Genomic DNA, 21,730 nt, shown 5'->3' with positions numbered 1-21,730 from the left:
CAGATAACTTAAATGAGCAGAAAGTTTTCCAACTTAAATGAGCAGAAAGTTTTCCATATTGAAAGTAAATAATCTAAACATACTATGTTAAGCCTAAAGCCCAGCAACAACTATACTGTTTACTTTAAAAACTGTAATTCAGAGAAAACAAGACACAAAGGAATGAGAAAGACATATATTATATAATCCACACTTATGTGTGGAATCTTAAAAAAAAAACACCAAAAAAACCAAAATAGCATCCAAAGTCATAGAACAAGAGACCAGATTGGTTACTAGTAGGTAGAGGAGTGAGGACTGGAGGAAGGTGGTCAAAAGGTACAAACTTCCTTGTAAGGTAAGCACTAGGGATGTAGTGAACAACATGTGACTACAATTGACACCGCTGTATGATACATGTGAAAATTAAGAGTAAATCCTGAGAGGAGTTATTATAGGAAAAAAATTTTTTTTTCCTTTTTATCGAAGCTGTATGAGATAGTGGATGCTAACCAAGTCTATGTAAGTCAATCCATTATACTGTCCACCTTAATCTTACACAATGATGTATATAAACTATATCTCAATATAACTGGGGGGAAAAACAAAAAGCAGCTTCATTGGTATTGTAATTCTTTAATGTATGTGGCTCTATAAACTGTACTACTGCAGCCAAACAGGCCTCAACTAAACAGAACAATGTGGTCAAGACGATTTTAGACGTGGAAAAGGGAGTTTGAGCTATTGGTACAACACAGCCTGTGGTATGTGTGTAAGTGAAACACTGGAGATAGCAAAGGTGGGTGGAGGAGACCAGTGGGGACTGGCTGGCCAATGAGAGTAAGAATGAGCCATATCTTAGAGGGGTTCAGTGTCTCAAGCTGAATGCTCTGTGTCTGAGTTAAGAGGAAGACAGAGGAGGAAAGATTTAAAGCAAGTTATTAGTCTTGGGCTAGAGAAGAGCAAAGGGAAAAGTAGGTCCCCACTATTAACTCACTTTCTCACTAAATGCCAGGGATTGAGGGTAACCAAACAATCTGCCAACTGCCACCATGCTTTTGGAAGCCATCTCCTCTAAGAGACAAGTATAGCCTTCTTGAGGACAAAAACCAGCTTGAAAAGAACCCAAGCAGTGCACAAATTACCTCTTGGACTCATGGAAAACATGAGTCAGAATGGGATCAGCCCAAGGAAATCAGGTAGGAAACAGGGCTTCCCCCTCCTGATGGGCTTTACTGATTAATGACCTGGGAGCGGGTGGTTAACACGTCAGTGACCATATTCACAGCTGATCCCCTGTCAGTACAGGCAAAATGTATCAGCTATATGCACACCAGATCTTCTCAAATCATAATGTTTGAGTGTGAAAAACGTAGATGAAATTTCATGGGATGGTAAATCCATGCTTCATTTAATAATTAGAAGGAAACCTAACGGCATGAGTAATATGACTGATGACAAGAGCGTGAGGGTGTGAAGACCACCGCCGCCTATCACAACTGGACACAGGGGAGGAACTGCAGGAATAAAAACTGTTAAGAAACAAGGAAAATGACTACTATTTGTATATGGTAAGACTGAACTCTGGAAATTTCAGAGAAACAACTAAAAAACAGCTATAAACAGTAAGACAGTTTAGGAAGGAAACAGGTTAAAGCATTAATAAACAGAAGAAAAAAGCTTTTAGAAATCATAATCATGAGAAACGCTGGGCTGGATGAAGCACAAGCTGGAATCAAGACTGCTGGGAGAAATATCAATAACCTCAGATATGCAGATGACATCACCCTTATGGCAGAAAGTGAAGAAGAACTAAAGAGCCTCTTGATGAAAGTGAAAGAGGAGAGTGAAAAAGTTGGCTTGAAGCTCAACATTAAGAAAACTAAGATCATGGCATCCAGTCCCATCACTTCATGGCAAATAGATGGGGAAACAGTGGAAACAGTGGCTGACTTTATCTTTGGGGGCTCCAAAATCACTGCAGATGGTGACTGCAGCCATGAAATTAAAAGATGCTTACTTCTTAGAAGGAAAGTTATGACCAACCTGGATAGCATATTAAAAAGCAGAGACATTACTTTGCCAACAAAGGTCCGTCTAGTCAAGGCTATGGTTTTTCCAGTGGTCATGTATGGATGTGAGAGTTGGACTATAAAGGAAGCTGAGCGCCAAAGAATTGATGCTTTTGAACTGTGGTGTTGGAGAAGACTCTTGAGAGTCCCTTGGGCTGTAAGGAGATCCAACCAGTCCATCCTATATGAGACCAGTCCTGAGTGTTCAGGGGAAGGATTGATGTTGAAGCTGAAACTCCACTACTTTGGCCACCTGATGCAAAGAGCTGACTCATTAGAAAAGACTCTAATGCTGGGAATGATTGAGGGCAGGAGGAAAAGGGGACGACAGAGGATGAGATGGCTGGACGGCATCACCAACTCAATGGACATGGGTTTGGGTGGACTGGGGGAGTTGGTAATGGACAGGGAGGCCTGGAGTGCTGCAGTTCACGGGGTTGCAAGGAGTCGGACACGACTGAGCGACTGAACTGAATCACCTAGAAGACACTAGAATAAAGATACCCTTCCTATTCACAATAGCAACACCACAAAAATATTATTCATATAAATTTATAACAGCTACATGAGAAAAACTTCAAAATACCTCTGAAGGTCACACATACACACAAACCCAAATAAAAAAGGTACATTCTGATTGTAATATTCAACACATGTAAGAATGTCAATTCTTCCTAACTACAAACATAACACAATCCAAAAAATCAGGGTGTTTTTAACTAGATGATTATAAATGTTTATGAGGGAACATAAGGAAATAGGAATTATTTTCCAGAGTTTTCCAAGCTATGAGGGAGGATAAGCATTACCAAGTATTAACAGATACAACAAAGACTCAATAATTAAAGATAATGTGGTCCTGGATAAACAGAACAGAATAAAAATACAGAAAAATACCCAAATGTAGAAACTCAGTATGTGATAAAAGTAGAATCTCACACCAATTGGTCATCCATGTTAGAAAAAATAGTTTGATCCACAGTTCATAAAGTGTACCAAGAGACAGTGCAAAAGGTTGGAGCATTTAAATATTTAAAAAACCCCACAAACCCATAAATAGCAATAACACAAACTATAAATAAATTAAAAAATAAAAAAACCTAAAAACACCAGAAGAAAAGTGGAAAAATTTTATAACTCTTGGGTGGGGAAGCCCCTTCTATGTATCAAAGTCTGGAAGCCACAAAAGGTTGATCAATTCACCTACAAGAAAAATAAATTTTTTTTGCAACATATGGAACATTTTTCAAAATAAAAAGTAAAATTAAAAAAACCCTTCTACACAGTAAAAAAAACAACAACAATCAAGACAAATGGAAAAAAAACATTACAACTTAATAGTAAGGACTGTCTGGTTTAGAGAAACTGGGTAAAAAGACCAATAATTCAATACAAAAACGGACAAAAGATACAACCAGAACATTCATTCATATAGCACTTATTAAGCATTTACTATGTGCCAAGTTCCTCTTTAAGTGCTGGTGATACAGAAGTTAAATAACCCTGCCTTCAGCAAACCTGTATTTAAAACAGGTAATCTGTTGAACAAAATAAAGAAAATATATATTCTAAGAGACACTGGTAAGCACCCTGAAGAAAAAACGGGGAAGGGGGCTAGGGAGGAGGGGGCTGGTGGCTCTGCAGCTTTAAGGTCTCATCAAGAAGGCGAGGCGTGGGCAGACCTGCAACAGGTCTGGCCCTGAGCTGGTGGCGTGATAGAGGAAGCACTGCCAAGGAGAGCGGGAGGGCAGGCGGAAAGGCCCCGAGGCTTCAGACACTCGTCCAGCAGGGAGTGAAGGGCCAGGAGCGAGGGGCAGCAAGACGGGCCATCAGGAGCAGCAGCGAGAAGGGCAGGCAGAGCTGTGCGGGCCTGCGGATAGGCTTTTACTCAGAGGGAGCCAGGTTTTGAAAAGAAGCTTGACCTCTGGCATAAAACCGCACTGACAAACTGCTTTGCACCCATCAGCCCAAAGTGTGACAACCCTGTGCTGGTATAAGCAATAAAGAAAAAGGTACTCTTGTACACTGCAGAACTTTTATAACAGCCAAAGATGAGAAACTCCGTAAATCTCTATTAATAATAGACTAGTTAAATTATGATTCAGGGCCTTCCCTGGGGGTCCTAGGACTCTGCACTCCCAATGCAGGAGGCCTGGGTTACGTGCTGCAACAAAGACTGAAGATCCCACATGTTGCAACTAAGACCCAGCACAGCCAAATAAATATTTTTAAAATAAATGATTCAACTATATAATGGAATATTGTAGCACTTTAATTAAAAAATGAAGAACAAAAGGAAAAGGAAGCTCTTTCTTAGGTCCTGGCAGGGAAAGATCTGTAAACTGCTCAGTGAAACAATCAAGATGAAGAAGCGCAGTACGCTCCCACTTGTGTTTCTAAAAAGGGGGTAGTGAAGACATCTTTGAACTTCCTTCCATATGTACAAAACTCTGATGTGATACAAACTAACAATTATATCACTGGTGGTGGCTGGTGAGAACAGGTCAGTGGCCCTGAACACATTTTAGAGATGTTTAATTTTAGACCATGTAAATGGTCTAGACCTACAGAAAAGAGTAAAAATGTCACGCCCTCTGCCACACAGCCGACCACAGCAAGGAAGGCCGGCAGCCGGGCCGTCTGCTCCCCGCCCGCGGCGCTCACCTCTATGGGGATGTAGAGCATGAACCCCGGCTCGCCCGTGTGCGTCATGCTCATCACCCGGATCCCGTTGGCGTAGCCCACGCTCATCTCCTGTGGAGACCAAGGGAGGAGGTCACCGTGGAGCTGTCAGAGGAGTGAAGGTCTCGGGAGCCCCTCTCTTAGCTCTGCACCCTCCCTGCGTCTGACCCTGAAGGAGACAGACACATGTGAATAAAGAATTTTTTCCCCGATGGTCTGTTTGCAGGCATAGGGGTCGCCAGGCACAGAACCTAGCTTTCCCAACACCCAGTTCAGGAGTGCCAGCCCAGCCTGCGGGGAATGGAGGCAGTCTTTGACAAGCAGGAAACACTTCTCTCCACAAAGTCCTGCTGAAGATCCGCTGCAGTTTGAGTCAGGGACGTCAGGAGCCATGAAGACCAGGCAAACTGTTCCCTGGCGGACCTGGCAGACCAGCCCTGGGCACCTGCCCCAGAGAAGACGCTGGTTCACCTGCTACCCTGGGGGCAGACACCAGGCTCCCCGTGTTCTGAACACGTTTCTAGCAGCTCTGTGACCCAAAGGGCCTCTCCCTTGATTGTGCTCTGCGGTGGGGTGTGGGGAGCCCCAGACGGCCCCTAGCAGGGCGCCTCCATGGGGAGCAGGTCGGGGCACTGTGCTGCAGGTCAAGGGTGTGGGGCAAGCCTCTCCTCAGAGCAAAGAAAGGGCTCTGACAGAGTTTTCTGCTGCTTTAACTGTGCCACAGGGAAAAGAGACAGCTGTGAAGTCACTGAAGAGGAGGATCCTAACTTCAGTTTGAACTTCAAAGAGCACCCCATCAGTAACTGTCCCAGAGCTGCCTGTGACAGCTGCTAAAACATCCATCTGTCCGGACCTCTCCAATCAGCCGCTTCCCAGAGAGTGTTCAGCTGTCCTTCCTTTCACTCAGTTGCACTTTGTTTCACTCAGATCTAGTTGCTAAGTGTAAGAAAGAAAATTACGTATATTGTTTAGGGATTCACCTAGCCATTTCTCATCTGAAGGGGCCACTTACACAGAAGTTACTTTGTGTGTGGAAAAGAGGAAGCTCTGCGTGGAGAGAAGGGACCTGACCTTGGCTGGCATTTTTTGGCATCAGTGTCATAATATTACAACACAAAAACATAATCTACTGCTATAGGAAGCAATGGGCTTCCCTGATAGCTCAGTTGGTAAAGAATCCGTCTGCAGTGCAGGAGACCCCCATTTGATCCCTGGGTCGAGAAGATCTGCTGCAGAAGGGATAGGCTACACACTGCAGCATTCTGGCCTGGAGAATTGCATAGACTATACAGTCCATGGGGTTGTGAAGAGGCAGACACGACTGAGCAACTTTCACTTTCACAGAAAGCAATAAATATATAGAACTGATGTTGAGAAAAGTTAGATCCACTTTAAAGATATCAATGTTTATTAAATAAGAAGACTGTGAAGAATGGCAAGGAGTGGATATACTCATTTTGTTTGCTTGATGAACATAAGAACACACTTTGTGGATGTTAACACAATAATGAGAACATGTAATTGCCATCTCTATACAAGAACATTCCCTGCTTATTTAAAAACTAGAAGTTTTCCAGTACTCACCTTGCAAAACAGACTTGGGAAGTGGTCTGGAGTCATAGGGGCATAGGACAACTCGGACAACACGTCTACAGCTCGAGGACCAATCAGGTTGAGGGCTAAAGGGGAAAGAACAGGACATGTCTCACTGCTCCAGGTGAATGGCTGAGCCAGTGGAGAAGGTCTGTTCTGGACTTGCTCACCTATGGCCGGGTGTGGGTGGCAAGACCATGAAAACCTTCCTGTGTTTAGCCAGTCCTAGGCTGCATCTAGATTCTGGCAAGCATACATCTCCTGACAAGGCTGCTAAGTGCTGCCATTGGCTCCTGGCATGTGAGAGCCTAGCTCGTTGTGGCCTCTTCCTGGGCACAAAGGAAGGCGAGACTCTACAGCCTCTGCAGTGAGCCTGGGATCATGAGGCCAGAGGACAGGAACCCACTCTCAGGGCTGGCGCTGAACACCTGCACAGGTCCTGCTCCCCTCCTCTTCTCAGTGTGGCTGCGTGACGGAAAAGCCTCAAACACAAATCAGTAACAGGAGAGCCCTGAGGAGAGCTGCCCCTAGCCAGGATTTTGTGACAGCAGCTGAGCTCATCACACATCAGATACCCTTAGATGGACTGGAAAACAGCCTGGCTTCTGTAAGCTTCTACAGTTTTCCAATCTGGTAGCAAAAAGCCCATCATATTTGCTACCACAATGAACTGACACTGAGGGTCTGGTGGAGGCAAAGCAAGGGTCCTTTAAGTGAGAAGCAGAGAGGGGTTAAAGCTGGAATTAGGGGGCAGAAGAGAAAGGGCTGCTCCCTAAGAGGACTGCTGAGGGGGAGATGATCAGGAAATAAGTTAACTATCCTTAAGAAGTATTTACTTACTAAAAAAAAAAACTAAGGGGAAATTGTGACAAAAACAATACTTACATAATGAATTAAAATAATTTAATAACGAGTCACTCATTAATTCAACAAATGTTTGCATTCTGATATGCTGACTGTAGGGGATGCTATGCTATGCTATGCTAAGTCGCTTCAGTCGTGTCCGACTCTGTGCGACCCCATAGACGGCAGCTCACCAGGCTCCGCTGTCCCTAGGATTCTCCAGGCAAGAATACTGGAGTGGGTTGCCATTTCTTTCTCCAGTGCATGAAAGGGAAAAGTGAAAGTGAAGCACACTTCACCTATAACACGTGGGGAAGTGCTAGGGGTCGATTGGCTATGACCAGGAGCCTCTTAAAAGATGCTAATTCTGACACTCCTGAACATCAGACATGAAGAATGCAAATGCAGAAGACAAACCTGGATCACTGGGCCAGCCGACCCCAGAGGGCCCCCTGACCCTGGAGGGCCCCTTACCAGTGTATTTCCAGGTGACGTCCTCCAGGATCAGGTTGCTGTCTTCTGGCATGTACTTCTTAAGCCAAGCCCAACAATGGACCTGCTGGTCGGTTGGAGAAATCATGAAGAAACTGAAAGTGAGACCAAAAGAAATCAAAACCAGGCAGCAGAAAAATGATCAGGAAGCAGTCAGTTCCTAGCTAGAGTCAAAGCAACAGACAGCATGTGGCCAGGGGTCTCTTCGCGTTCAGGGAAGGCCAAGGGCACATCCTTCTGGGGTACACCACATGAGGACAGAGCAAGATTCTGGCGATTCTGGCGTCCTACTGGTGCCAAGAAATCACACAGCCTACCAACTTAAGATAAGGCACCTTCTCCAAGTAGAATAACTAACTTTCCACACTAGGTTTTACATAATCTGGTGCCTTTTTTTCCCCTCCTTGTGGGGGGCGTGTGGTGTGTGTATGTGTGCGTGCGTGCATGCACAGGTGCTGCTGATGAACTGGCCATGCGTTAATGAAATGTTTTTTGATCTCAGTGTTATTAATGGTTTCCTGCAGAAGTGGCCACGCCATCTAGGGCTCGCGTGCGGAGGGAGCGGGGCGGCGCCTGGCTCACCTGCGCTTGCTCAGCCGGGCTATGCTGCAGTCGTTTTCGTACCCGCCACGCTCATTGAGCATGCCGGTATGCACGATGTGGCCCACGGGCACGTCAAGGTCGTTGGAGAAGAGGTACTGGAGAATTTCTAATGCCTGATCCCCGGTGGACTGTAGGGTTAGGGAATGAAACAGAGATAATAGATGTAAGAACCTCTGGCTGGCAATGCGGCCTGACGTGCAAGGTCACTTGCTGAGAAAATTCAACTAGCTGGTACTCATACAACAATATTTGCAGATTTACGCCACTGCAAGGAGCTCCAGGAAAGCTAGCTACTGATTCTAGTGTCAAACAGGCCTTTGCAAGCAGAGAAAGAATCAGAAACAAAGAGCTTAAAATTCCAGAAAGTGTTATAATTCAGTTGACAGACTAAAATATACCAGAGTTCTTACAGAATCAGTTTTGAAGTGACAGATGAAAAACAAGAGGCATATAATAAACAGGCACGTTTCCAAGTCTGTTCTTTTGGTTCTCAAATACTTACTGTTATTTCAAACTTTGTGAAAGAGGACATGTCAATGACACACACGGCTTCCTTACAGCACTTGACTTCGGACTCCACAATCTCAAACCAGTCTGGCTTGTAGAAAGTCTTGCTCTGCTCCAAGGCCAGGAGGTCTATAGGACAGAGAAAACCAAAGGAAGACAGAAAAGGAGGGGTTTTGTCCTGGTGAGTTTCCTTGATAGCTTAGGACAGTATAATTGGTTTTTATTATTTATTCTCCCAGGAACACAGTCGAGCTATACACATTGAAAAATAAGGTTTGGGACTTCCCTAGTGGTCCAGTGGTTAAGAATCTGCCTGTCAGTTAGGACATAGGTTTGATTCCTGACCCAGGAAGATCCCACATGCCACGGAGCAACTAAACCTGTGCACACAACTCCCGGAGCCTGCGTGCCCGAGAGCCTGTGCTCTGCAACGAGGCCCTGCACCACAGCCAGGCAGCAGCCCCATGGGCCGCAGCTGAGAGCCCAGCTCTGCAACAGAGACCTGGCACAGCCAAAAATAAAGAAGTAATTTAAAACAGAACCAAACCAAGATTTATTATTCTTAGGACAAAAAGAACAAATATGAGAACGTGCCTTCTTACCCTTGTCTGGTGGCACGAAGTACTTTGGCCTCTCAAATCCATGTTTCTCCATCCACCTGGCTCCCTGCGCGTCCAGCCGGTCATAGAGAGGAGAGGTGCGTAACTGCCTTCCAGTCTGGAAGTCCCAACGTGGAACCTTCAGGTCATAGAGCAGAGCTAGGAGACGGAAGAGCAGGCCGTGAGAGCCCAAGCCACAGAGCTGAGCACCCGTATCCACGTGACTCTGGAGTTACTTCCATTCAAAAGAGCATGCTTTTCAGGCCGCTGTAGCCCAATTTGCCCAACAGTACCTAGTGTGACAGGAATGCTCCAGAAGAAAGGATCGCATTGTAAGAGCTGGTGTCGCTCCACCACAGAGTTATACAGCTGTGAGTCACATCACGACTCCCGATCTTTGTTTACAATTACTTTTAAACTAGCAGGTAGGAACAATGGGAGAAAGGGTTCTAAACCTTGCTGAGCTCCCAGCAGAGATGAAGGTCACGTTTACACAGGACATAGGAGGTTACATAGTATGAAAAACTGGCACCTGCTTCTTTCCAGTGCCTATGTTGTTGGAGTCTCAGACCTGTCACACACTTGTCCTAGTATTTAACCATTTCTGAAGCAAAAGGGCACACAGTGTACTTGATGTGGTGGGTCTGGAACCTGACAGGTTCCACGGTATTGTCCCACTGACATTTTTACATAGCAAAGCTAGGGGAAGAATTCACTTCTCCTAATGTCCAATCTGCAACAGTAATAAGTAAAAATATCCAGAAAGAGTATGATCTTTAGTCTCTTCCAGAGAGAAGACTGGACTTCACACGAGGCCAAACAAGAGGTAAATCGCTGAGGCAGAAGGAAGCCATGCTGGCCTCTCTGAACTCTTTCAAGAGTCCAAATCTCTTCTGAGCTTTAGGTTCTACCTTCCAATTCCCCGTTTTCTACCATGCCTGAAACTTCCAACTCATGAGAATCAGAGAAGGGCCCCAAAAGTGCTGTATCGTCAAGAAGCTCAAGCTTCATTATGATTTGCGCAGTTACACATACTGCTACCAGCCCATGCACCATGACCACTGAAGCCGGTGTGGCCTGGAGTCTGTGCTCCACAAAGAGAGAAGCCACTGCAACGGGAAGCCCGTGTGCCACAGCAGAGTGGCCCTCCCTGCCGTAGCTGAGAAGAGCCTGCACGTGGCACCGAGCACCCAGCACAGCCAAACAGAAACAAACTATATACAGATATGTATATATTTTTAAAGCATCTCTATAGGGCTCACTGGGAAATAAAAAGCCAAGACAAGGTAGTAATCCTTCAAAGTCAGAAGCAAAAACAAAGAGAAAGCAGGAATGCATGTCTGGTATTTACATGAGAAGTGGTTTCCTATCTGGTGAGCATATGGTGGGTTAATGATGAGAGTCACTTACGCTTTGAGACTAACGTGACAGATTCTCTGTCTTGGAAAGCAAACCATGATCTCAAAGACCAAGTGGGGAGTTCAAGCATTCATTGTGACACAAAAGCAAAGTGAAAAGAAGGCAATGATGAGAATGTTCAAGAAGCTGCTGCTTCCTGTCAGAAGGAGTTACCACCTGTACGTCCTAGTCCACTTTCTTGGTCATGGAGGTAAGTACTATACAACACACTGAACAAAACAGTTCTTAAATGTCATGGGACATAATGCCCCCAACACAGGCCTGAAACGGTCTAACACCAGAAGCCCAACTTGAAGTGATTACTGAAGAACCGAGGAAGAATCTGCTCCTGTGGAGACAGAGCCAGTCAGACGCCTGCAGTGAGTGGCAGTGGGGACGCAGCTTCACTCACGCATGACCTCCATGACACGGTGGCGCAGGAAGGTTCGGCTGCTCTGGAGGGCTCCAAACCGCTTCAGATCCAGTTCCCAGACGTTTTCTGAGGGGTAGCCGTGCACCATCCACTCGGCAAGGTACCTGCGTAAAGGGGGAAGTTGCCAGGCCTCTCAGCACAGTGACACTTTCAGTGCTGGACTAGGACTCAAGCACCAACAGGATCGAAAGACCCTGTCTTGTCAAGACTGGCTAAGCGATTATCTAATTCCCTTAACTTCCAGAAGAAGCAAATGAGATCCATCTACTGCTCTCACAAGACCACCATGAGGACAAGAACACTAATGATAAGATGCCTGGGAAGTATTAGGGCATGGCAACCCACTCCAGTACTCTTGCCTGGGAGATCCCATGGACAGAGGAGCCTGGCGGGCTACAGTCTGTAGAGTCGCAGAGTCAGACATGACTAAAGTGACTTAGTACACACACATGAAGAAATAAGACTAAAATAAACATACAAATGTACTCTATATATTTTGATGGTTTTTTTTTCCCCTGTAAAACAGTCACCTCAGGAGGAGGTTATACAGTTACATGGCTGTATCACGTTTGTTGCAAACAGTTTTGGTAACTTCTGTTCCATAATTGTCTTCAGAGCCATTCTACACTTCACCCAAGTATACTTACTGGTCAGTTAATTAAAAATTTTAAAAAACCATGGTAAAATACAGACAATATGAAATTTACCATCTTAACCATTTACAAGTATATACATCAGGGATGGTAAGTATTTTCAAACTGTCTGTAATGATCACCACCCTTCACCTCCAGAATTCTTTTCACTTCCCAAACAAACTATATCCAGTAAACAGAGACCACCCCCTGCACCCCCATCAACCACCATTCTACGTCTGTCTCTATGAACTGTACTACTCTTATGTATTCACACAGGTGGAATTGTAAAGTATTTGTCCTTTCGACACTGGCTTTATTTTTATTAGTACCAAATTTTAAAATAGAAACTTATGTGATCAGCACGATCTTCTACTCCACTCACCATCACTACTTCCAAACTCAAATAAACACATTCAAAGGACCAACATTTGTTATGACTGAAGAAGTACAGACGAACATCCCACTGGTTCCCAGGCTAACTCCAAAAGAGGGGTTCCAAACACATTCTGTACAGTGACGTGCCTGCAGCAAGGGGTGAGTACCTTTATGGGGACAGCTCTCTACGGACAGGTGTCGTCCTCTTACTACAAACATGCTGGACTAAGTACATCACAGACCATGTGAACAAGAAGAAAGGAGGAACCCCAGCAAGCCGAGTGTGCATGGGAAAGACTTACTTTCCAGCTCCTCCACCAAACGAAAGGCCTGCAGAGTTCATTCCCACCAGGACAAAGTAGCCCCGCACTGAGGGAGACTCGCCCATGATGCACCTCATGTCAGGGGTGAAGGTCTCGGGGCAGTTCACCAACTTCACAATCTCCAGAGTCTCCAGCTGTGGCATCCGACGCAGCAGGGAACTCAGCAGGGGCTCTGAGCGACACAACAGACCCAAACCCAGTCCTCAGCTTGAGGGGACTCAAAACTGCCTTCCCCTTACCCGCCTTGCCTCCCTCTCCTCTCCCAAAGTGTCTTGGGGAGGTTTTCTGAGAAGAGCCCACTGGGCCATCTATCAGAAGCAGAAACCTTGGTGGAATTACGGGACATCCCTACAAAGTTCTTGTCATAAAGACGGAGAAAAAAGATACTCTGTAGAAAGGAAAGGGGCTATGGAAGAGCAGATACTATGTGTGGCCCCCAAATAAAATCTTACAGGCATCAGTGGTAGCACAAAAGCTCTTAATTAAAAGGCTCCCAAAGAGAGATGCGATAAAAGGCAGTGTTTTCCTATGTTCTAACAGCTGCAAAAGGCAGATCCTCAGCTTGTTTTAAAGTCAGTCCATCACCCGGGAAAGATCCAGTGGGACAGGGATCAAGATGAAGCCAGACTAAAGCCGGCTGGCAGGGACCTGGAACGTCTGTATGTTATTCTCTCCACTTGTAAAAGTCTGAAATTTCCCCAAATTAAGGAAAAAAGAAATTAAGTTCAAATGGAAGAAAGGCCACTCTTCATGACAGACCCTTTCATACCTTTTGAATTTGGAATTACATGATTATATTGCCTATTAAATAAATTAAAATTGTTTAAAAATTGAGTAAAAGAACATATTAACAATTTTGCTTTCAAAAATTCTCTTTCATCTTAAATGAAGTCATATCAAAAGAAGGTTTCCCCCCCAAAAAAGAGTAGGTTTCCTCCTAGCCTAAAATTTCAGCAATGAGTTTAGGTAAAAAAGTGAGACAGCAAAATTAACCAAGATTTTAATTTTAGGTCTCTGAATCAGCTTGCCAGTAACTGTATCCTTAGACCAGACAACCTCTGTGGACAACCAAATGGGGTTGTTACAAAGATAAAATAAGGAACCACAGGTATACCTTGATTTGGTTCTAGACTACTATAATAAAGTGAATACTGTGAATGTTTTGGTTCCCTCAGTGCATATAAAAATTATGTTACAGTGCATATAAAAATTATATTGTATTATATGTTCAATAGAATTATGTCTAAAAAACCAATGGACAGGATATTCCCTGGCAGTCCAGTGGTTAGGACTCCACACTTTCACTGGTGTGTGGACGGAGTTCAATAGCTGGTCAGGAAATTAAAATACTGCAAGCCTTGTGGGGGAAAAAAACACCAAAAACAAAAAAGAGCAAAAACACAATACCAATATACATACCAAAAAATGTAAATTAAAAAATACTTGGCCAGATATACAAGCAACCTAAGTGTCCATCAACAGATGTGGTATATATATACAATGGACTGCTATTCAGCCATTAAAATTTTTTTTTGCCACTTGCAACATGGACAGACTTGAAAGGTAATATGTTTAGTGAAATGAGTCAGAGAAAGACAAATACTGTATGTTATCACCTATATGTGGAATCTAAAAAGAAAACAAACTAGTGAATATAACAGAAAAAACACGGATACAGACTTGTGGTTATCAGTGGGAGAGGGAAGTGGGAAGGGAAGAGATAACGGGAGGGGGTATAGAGGTACAAAGTATTAGGTATGAAATAAATAAGCTACAAGGATGTATTGTACAACACAGAATATAGTATTTCATAACTATTAATGGAACATAACCTTTAAAAATTGAGAACTGCTATATTGTCTGTACACATGAAACTTGTATATTGTACATCAATTTTATCTCAAAAAAGCCATTAAACACAATTTCCACTCAGACTTCAGTATATTATTACAACTATAAAAAAGTAAAAAAAAGTCTTACTGCTAAAATATGCTATTATCCGAACCTTCAGTGAATCCTACCTTTTGCAATAGATAGATCACTGATACAACAGATAGATCATTAATACAATAGATAGATCACTGAAGAAATACACAGATCACAAATCACAGATCCAATAACACATAACAGTGAAAAAGTCTGAAGTATTACTGTAATTACCAAAATTCAAGAAATGCAAAGTCGGAAAATGCTGTTAGAAAATGGTGCCAATAGACTTGTTCAATGCAGCGTTTGCCACAAACCTTCAATTTATTGAAAAAACTCAGTATTTGCGAAGCACAATAAAATGAGATATGCCTGTGTTCCTGAAAAGGCCTTAATGTATAACATCTTAGACAAATATAAGGCACTCATGTTAAAATCTAATTTACATACCAAAATGATCCCAGTCTTCCTGCAGATTCTGAATCTCCAGCTGGTTCTTGCCTTCAGTGAAAATTGGTTTTGGGTTTTTCTCAAAGCCCCCTGACAGGATGCCACCCTGCCAGCTCCGAATATAAATTCTTCCATCAGCATCTACAACAGCTGAGAGGGAAAAATGACAAGGGGGTGGGGAATAGAAGAGAAGACAGGGTTTAGAAGCAAGCCAGCTGTCCGCATAGACAGAAAAAGAAGTTAAACAAAAACACCTAAAATTGCCCTTATTAACCAGGCAGCATTCAGTACCCGCAAGCATTCATTAGATTTAAAATACTTTTCCCAGTCATGGGCAAGGATGCTCCTTCCAGATTTACGGTGGAGACTGTTTTTCAGATTCAGTTCAGTTCAGTGCAGTCACTCAGTCGTGTCCGACTCTTTGCGACCCCATGAATCACAGCACGCCAGGCCTCTCTGTCCATCATCAACTCCCGGAGTTTACCCAAACCCATGTCCAATGAGTCGGTGATGCCATCCAACCATCTCATCCTCTGTCGTCCCCTTCTCCTCCTGTCCTCAATCATTCCCAGCATTAGGGTCTTTTCCAATGAGTCAACTCTTCGCATGAGGTGGCCAAAGTATTGGAGTTTCAGCTTCAACTTCAGTCCTTCCAATGAACGACCAGGACTGATCTCCTTTAGGATGGACTGGTTGGATCTCCTTGCAGTCCAAGGGACTCTCAAGAGTCTTCTCCAACACCACAGTTCAAAAGCATCAATTCTTCAGCACTCAGCTTTCTTCACCACCCAACTCTCACATCCATACATGACCACTGGAAAAACCAGAGCCTTGACTAGACGGACCTTTGTTGGCAAAGTAATGTCTCTGCTTTTAAATATGCACTCTAGGTTGGTCATAACCTTCGTTCCAAGGGGTAAGCATCTTTTAATTTCATGGCTGCAATCACCATCAGCAGTGATTTTGGAGCCCAAAAAAATAAAGTCTGACACTGTTTCCCCATCTATTTCCCATGGAGTGATGGGACCAGATGCCATGATCTTAGTTTTCTGAACGTTGAGCTTTAAGCCAACTTTTTCACTCTCCTCTTTCACTTTCATCAAGAGGCTCTTTAGTTCTTCTTCACTTTCTGCCATAAGGGTGGTGTCATCTGCACATCTGAGGTTATTGATATTTCTCCCGGCAGTCTTGATTCCAGCTTGTGTTTCTTCCAGCCCAGCGTTTCTCATGATGTACTCTGCATATAAGTTAAATAAGCAGGGTGACAATATACAGCCTTGACGTGCTCCTTTTCCTATTTGGAACCAGTCTGTTGTTCTATGTCCAGTTCAAACTGTTGCTTCCTGACCTGCATACAGGTTTCTCAAGAGACAGGTCAGATGGTCTGGTATTCCCATCTCTTTCAGAATATTCCACAGTTTATTGTGATCCACACAGTCAAAGGCTTTACCCCATACCAGTCACTTACCTAGAAACTTTTGACTAGTTCTTAAAATCAAACCACATAACTGCCACTATGCCACACGGAAGCCTGACAGAGGGGGCTGCAGAGCCCACTTTAGGGATGGAGACGTCAAGTGGCACTGAACCCTCCCTACAGCGCTGGGAGTCACTGAACAGCTGAGTTTAGAGCTTACCTGTGACATCTGCACAATGGGTAGCATTAGGTCAACTCTAGGTTACACTCCAAACATGCGCAATTCAGACCTCTGTCTGGGACTACAGTTAGCTTGCAAAGAAAGAAACAAACCTGCTCAAACGGCACGCCCACTTTGGCCCTCCTTTCATAAAGAGACATTCAAGTCAAGTTAGAACGGGATCCACCTCCCTGTAACATGCTCCAGAAAAAAAGTGAAAAGACTCTTCTGGGCGCAGTCTGTCCTCAGCAGAAAGCCTTTCTTGGCAGAGGACAGAACAGGGGTGAGGAGACAAGAGTAAAAACAAAGCGCAAGTCCTCACTTGGTGTGCTGCTCGGCAGAGGGGTCTCCCAGGGGCGAGTCAGAAGGTAGAAGTGCTCGCAGGCATGTAACGGGATACTGACCGGCTCCTCGCTGCACAGACCCAGCTCGTATGCCCACTACAGACGGACACAGGGGTGGGTGGGTGGAGAGGAACAGAAAGACTCGTGAGCAAGTGCAGTCTCTTGAGACGAGCGCCATTTGCAGTGGCTCCTGTGCGCTCCCGCTCCCGCGTCAGCTGTGGGAAGCCGCCTTCCAGCTTTAGTTCCTAACGTTTTCAGAGGGGAGCAGCACTGTACCGGGGGAGCAGAGAAGACAGATTCACCAGCTCGGAAGAGGAGCTCGTGGGGAGCCAGTGAGGCCCTTCGAACAAAACGCTGGCCTCAACTACGAACCCCAAACACCAACCATGAAGACCTCCATGTGGCGGAAAGTCCTCCCGGGTGCCCTTAAGACTGGGGGGGAGGCAAGGGACCAATCTGCGCTCAGAGCTGCAGGCTTTAGTGTCCTGGACACGGAACCCACGCTCCCGACACCGCAACACCCCACGCTCATCTGCTGGGTGGTGGGATGACACGAACCACCACACAGACCCGACCAAGGACTGACTGCTGTCCACGCTGACTCTCTCCAGGCCTCCCTGAGCAGGGGGTGCCCCTCAACTGGGGAGGAGGGGGGGAAGGTCGCCCAGCTTCTACACGAGGGGCAAGGGCAGGCTTCCCATTTGGAGGGGGGGAATGCCGAGTTTTCCCGGCCAAACGAGAAACAGTGTGTCCCAGACGCCTGCTTAGTCCATCAGAAAACTAGCCTTACATCTGTGCCCCAGAATCCTGGAGACAAAAGTTAAATAAGAAAGTCAGTGACCCAGTCTTGTCACTAACCTACCTGACCAGCACAGTTGACAAAATACTGGCACTGGATCTGTCCTTTGTCTGTCTCCACACCGGTGACTTGACCTTTTTTGACCATAATATGAAGAATACTTGTCCGGTCATAGATCTGAACACCTGTCCCAAGGTAAACACAGAGTTGGGGAGTCGTCATCTGCTGTCTCAGAGTCAGGCATTTGCAGCAGATTCTCAACAAACACTGCAAAGGCCAGGTCCATGCTTTAACTTTAGAATCCAAAACGCTTTTGGACCCACATCCTGAGATGGTAGTAATGGGCCTTACCCAAGACTGAAAATACCAGGCCAACTGAAGTACATATTCGAATTTCAGGGATCATGGGACTTCCCTGGCGGTCCGGTGGTTCGGGTCCACGCTTCCACTGCAGGGGGCCTGGGTTCCATCCCTGGCTGGGAATCGAAGGCCCACAAGGGGCATGGCACAGCCAAACAAAAATTCAGGGATCATAAAAGGAGCAGGAGAGAAACAGTGCCACAGGGCCTCCTCAATCCTGATCGACTCACACCACAAACCAGTTCATCCAGAGCAGACAACACCACGGATTAGCCTTCCCCTCGTTCATTCCAACCCCGGGACATGACCCCAGCTGTGCATTAAATCCCCAAGGCGTGTGCCAGCCTTAGAGCTTCTGAAGTCCTGTGGAGGGAAAAAGGCCCTTATACCTAGAATGCTCTAAGCAGGACGGAAGGCAGTGCCTAGAACATTTAACAAGAAAAACGTGGCCCTGAGGGAAACTGTGTGCTGACAGGTACTGCGCTGAGACAAAGACGCAGAGCCGAGCCGTAGTTCCACTGCAGAAACTGGCCTGCACCCCTGCTGACGGCGAGCTGCTCTCCTGAGACGACCCCGTCGTTCCTCACTCCGCGCCCACTCACCGTTCTGGGAGGCAGCACTGGCCAGGGCGAGTGCCACGTCGGCGGAGGACACCACCGCGTCCTCGGGGACGTGCATGGCCCCCACCAGGTCGTGCACGTTGAGCAGAGGGTGCAGCTCGGCCACTTTCTTGGGGGAGATGATCTCGCAGGGGATGCCTATGACACTGGCACAGAACACAGGGGCACAATGACATCCCCCGGCCTCCGCAGAGGGCAGCTGACAGCAAGTTGGGACGGGCTCTAGCCGCATACGTACTTCAGCCTCGAGTTGATGCGCTTCAGGGAGATGAGCCGGTCCTGAGTTTGGGCCAGAAAGATGGAGCCCGTCCTAGTGTAACCTGGAAGGAAAAGCAGCCCAAACTGAGACAGACCGGGCCACCTGCGGGGGCACAGTGGGAGCCCACCGGACTGTAAAGCGGACGGCCCGCGAGGAGTCCTGGACTGCCACCACCCACACAGGCTCAGCTCACAGCTTTGTGAGGCTCAAACGAGAGTCTCACGTACATAAAGTCACTCTCACACCAGAGATGAAGGTCAGCATGGCTGAACAACCGTCCTTAGGAGGAGAAGTAACTGTGACCCATCCCTCCTTCACTCCTTTAGGTAATCAGACTCCTTTAGGTAATTTCTCCTCCGGTCCTTGGTGGGAATGTAACCGTGGTGATGGCTCCCCTCAGTACAGCCAGCAGGCCTGTGACCTACGCTCAGCCGATCTGACCTCCTGGAATACTGGGTCTTGAGCAAGGAGAGAAGGTGGAGGTCCCTCATCTCATCTCAGGAGCAGCAGCGTCCTGGCCAGCCCACTCCTCTTCCAGCTGAGGGACTGGGTCCTCACCACCCGGCCTCCACCCTGCCTCCAGCTGGCAGCCTCCTCCCACTCCACAGGCCCCAGTGGCCTTCCAGAAGCTCCCTGTTGCCCAGGTTAGCCCCGGTGGATTCCTGCTGTTTGCAGTCAACGTACTGGATGTGACCACTACGACACCTGAGTCAATGACAATTTTCCCAGAATGCAATGTCTTATTAGTTCTTATGAAGAAAAGCTTGAATCAATCAGGTGTTTTTTTAAAATGGAAATACCGTCATGATCATTTCAGAGCCTGTTTTTCTAAGTATCAGACATATCCACATTTATTCCTTTACTCTGTCCTAGGATACACAGAAAGCAAAAATGTTTATACCCCTGTGAAAAAGAACTTGCTAATTACAGGTCAATGTTCACATTTCCTCCTGTCTTCGACTGAAGGTAGAGTTAAACACTATGGTCAGAAGTCTCAGAGTTTGTTCTTTTCTCCCCCATAATAAAGCTGTTATTCATATGAAATGCAAGTAGGTTATTTCTGCTAGTATTCCACTGTTGGTTCCCTCCCATTCTGATAGTTTTATTTTATATTTGAGTATGGAGAATGTTCAAATCATCCTAAAAGTCAAAACTACACAGAGTTAAGCCAGAAATATCAACTACCCCCCATTTCCCCACTATGCACCGTGTTTCCCACTTACTCTGGAGGTAAGCTGCCTCAGTTGTGGTTGTTTAGTTGCTATGTCATGTCTGCCTCTTTGCAACCCCATGGACTGTAGCCCTCCATGCTCCTCTGTCCGGGATTTCCCAGACAAGAACACTGGAGTGGGTTGCCGTTTCCTTCTCCAGGGGGTCTTCCCGACCCAGGATTGGACTCTGGTGTCCTGCCTTGGCCGGCAGACTCTTCACTGCAGATCTTCCAGGGAAGCCCAGCCAACCTCAGTACTTTCTGGTTTATCTTTCCTATTATTTATTTGCAAAAAAAATGTCTATTTTCTTATTTCTTCTTAGTTCTTATACAAAAGCAGTACATTTTATATAGCTTTTAACATCTTGGTTTTCTCACTTAACAATGTATCCCAGAGATCATTTCATAGCAGTTCATAGACATCTTCCTCCTCCTTTTTACATCTACTTAATACTCCTGTGTGTGGGCTTCATCAATTTTATACACGCATAGTTTTGTGCAAGATATTAAGTGGAAAAAAGAAGGTACAGATATGCTTAATACAATCTCATTTTGGTTAAAAAAAAGTACACATGAACAAACCACAGAGTGGTAACCTTTTGGTGGGTATTCAGTGGGGAGCTTGACTTTTTCTTTTTATATTTCTGTATTATTCACATTTATCATAATGATTTATTACATATATTTAAAACCTTCTAAAAGTTCCTTATAACCCACAAAGTATTGTTAAAAATTAATTGGTCATCAACTTGGTAAAGTGGCTTAATCTACCTGCATCTAGGTTTTTCAACTGTAAAAGAATGAGCCATCCTTATTATAAGGTCAAATAATACATGAAATACTTTCAGAAGACTATTAAAACTTTTAGATTATCACATTCAGTCACCTGACAAAAATTTTATCAGGTACAAAAGCAGCACTGCAGAAGCTAATTTTGTATAATGAGGACTCTTGAAGTGACCCAGTAACTCTGAGTTGAAAGCAGTTAACATACACCTCATGTGAATGAACTATTTTCAGAAGATTAGCTTATTATATGGTACCATTAAATCTAGGTTTTGGGACTTCCCTGGTGGTCCAGTGGTTGTTAAATCTCTGCACTTTCATTGCAGGGTGGTGGGGGAAAGTCTGACCCCTGGCTGGAAAACTAAGATCCTGTATGCTGCATGGCCAAAAAAAAAAAAAAACCTAGGCTGCACAGATGTCATTTATTTACTGTCTCAAAGGAGTCCGCTGAATGACAGTGGTTTTGGGAGTGCACACCCGTCCATTCTGCTGGACAACAGGATCTCCATCAGGGAAGCCCCGGAGTCGCCTCTCACTGCGGTGCCAGTGGACTGCAATGGGGGTGACAGACCGAGGGGGTGCCCTTACTCTTGGTTGCCTGACTTCCTCACTGCCCCACAGGCGCCAGGGAGAGATCAGGCCCAACAAGGGGTTCTAGACGGTGACCCAGAACAAAAGCTAGACTCAGTTATCTTCCAGAAAAGAAGCCTGCAGCCCCAATCCCTCTGGAATCTTAACAACTGAGGCATGCAGGCTCAGCAAAGCACGAATAACCAAACCAAATGACCAGGAGTCAGTAGTCCCC

General features: G+C 45.5%; 1 protein-coding gene across 9 annotated transcripts in view; it reads right to left on the bottom strand.

Annotated features, from left to right (window-relative positions):
- Positions 1–21,730, bottom strand: part of PDPR (pyruvate dehydrogenase phosphatase regulatory subunit) — a 44,747-nt gene that overhangs the window by 7,163 nt on the left and 15,854 nt on the right. For 6 of the 9 annotated variants that reach the window (XM_081508722.1, XM_081508725.1, XM_081508723.1 and 3 more), the window contains exons 4-16: positions 18,909–18,990; positions 18,653–18,816; positions 17,754–17,875; positions 16,870–16,987; positions 14,911–15,060; positions 12,514–12,706; positions 11,181–11,305; positions 9,374–9,529; positions 8,767–8,900; positions 8,244–8,392; positions 7,644–7,756; positions 6,318–6,412; positions 4,716–4,805 (exon numbers count right to left, since the gene is read on the bottom strand). In XM_081508722.1, coding sequence (XP_081364848.1) covers positions 4,716–4,805; positions 6,318–6,412; positions 7,644–7,756; positions 8,244–8,392; positions 8,767–8,900; positions 9,374–9,529; positions 11,181–11,305; positions 12,514–12,706; positions 14,911–15,060; positions 16,870–16,987; positions 17,754–17,875; positions 18,653–18,816; positions 18,909–18,990 — 1,691 coding nt within the window. The remainder of the gene's footprint in view (positions 1–4,715; positions 4,806–6,317; positions 6,413–7,643; positions 7,757–8,243; positions 8,393–8,766; positions 8,901–9,373; positions 9,530–11,180; positions 11,306–12,513; positions 12,707–14,910; positions 15,061–16,869; positions 16,988–17,753; positions 17,876–18,652; positions 18,817–18,908; positions 18,991–21,730) is intronic. The other 3 variants (XM_081508729.1, XM_081508727.1, XM_081508726.1) reach the window with 2 other exon arrangements.

This window comes from Giraffa tippelskirchi, chromosome 7 (genome assembly GCF_054371585.1).
Source record: "Giraffa tippelskirchi isolate mGirTip1 chromosome 7, T2T-mGirTip1v1.2.pri, whole genome shotgun sequence".
Classification (NCBI taxonomy): domain Eukaryota; kingdom Metazoa; phylum Chordata; class Mammalia; order Artiodactyla; family Giraffidae; genus Giraffa; species Giraffa tippelskirchi.
The sequence above is the reverse complement of the archived record's forward strand: the minus strand, read 5'-3'. Positions and strand labels throughout refer to the sequence as shown.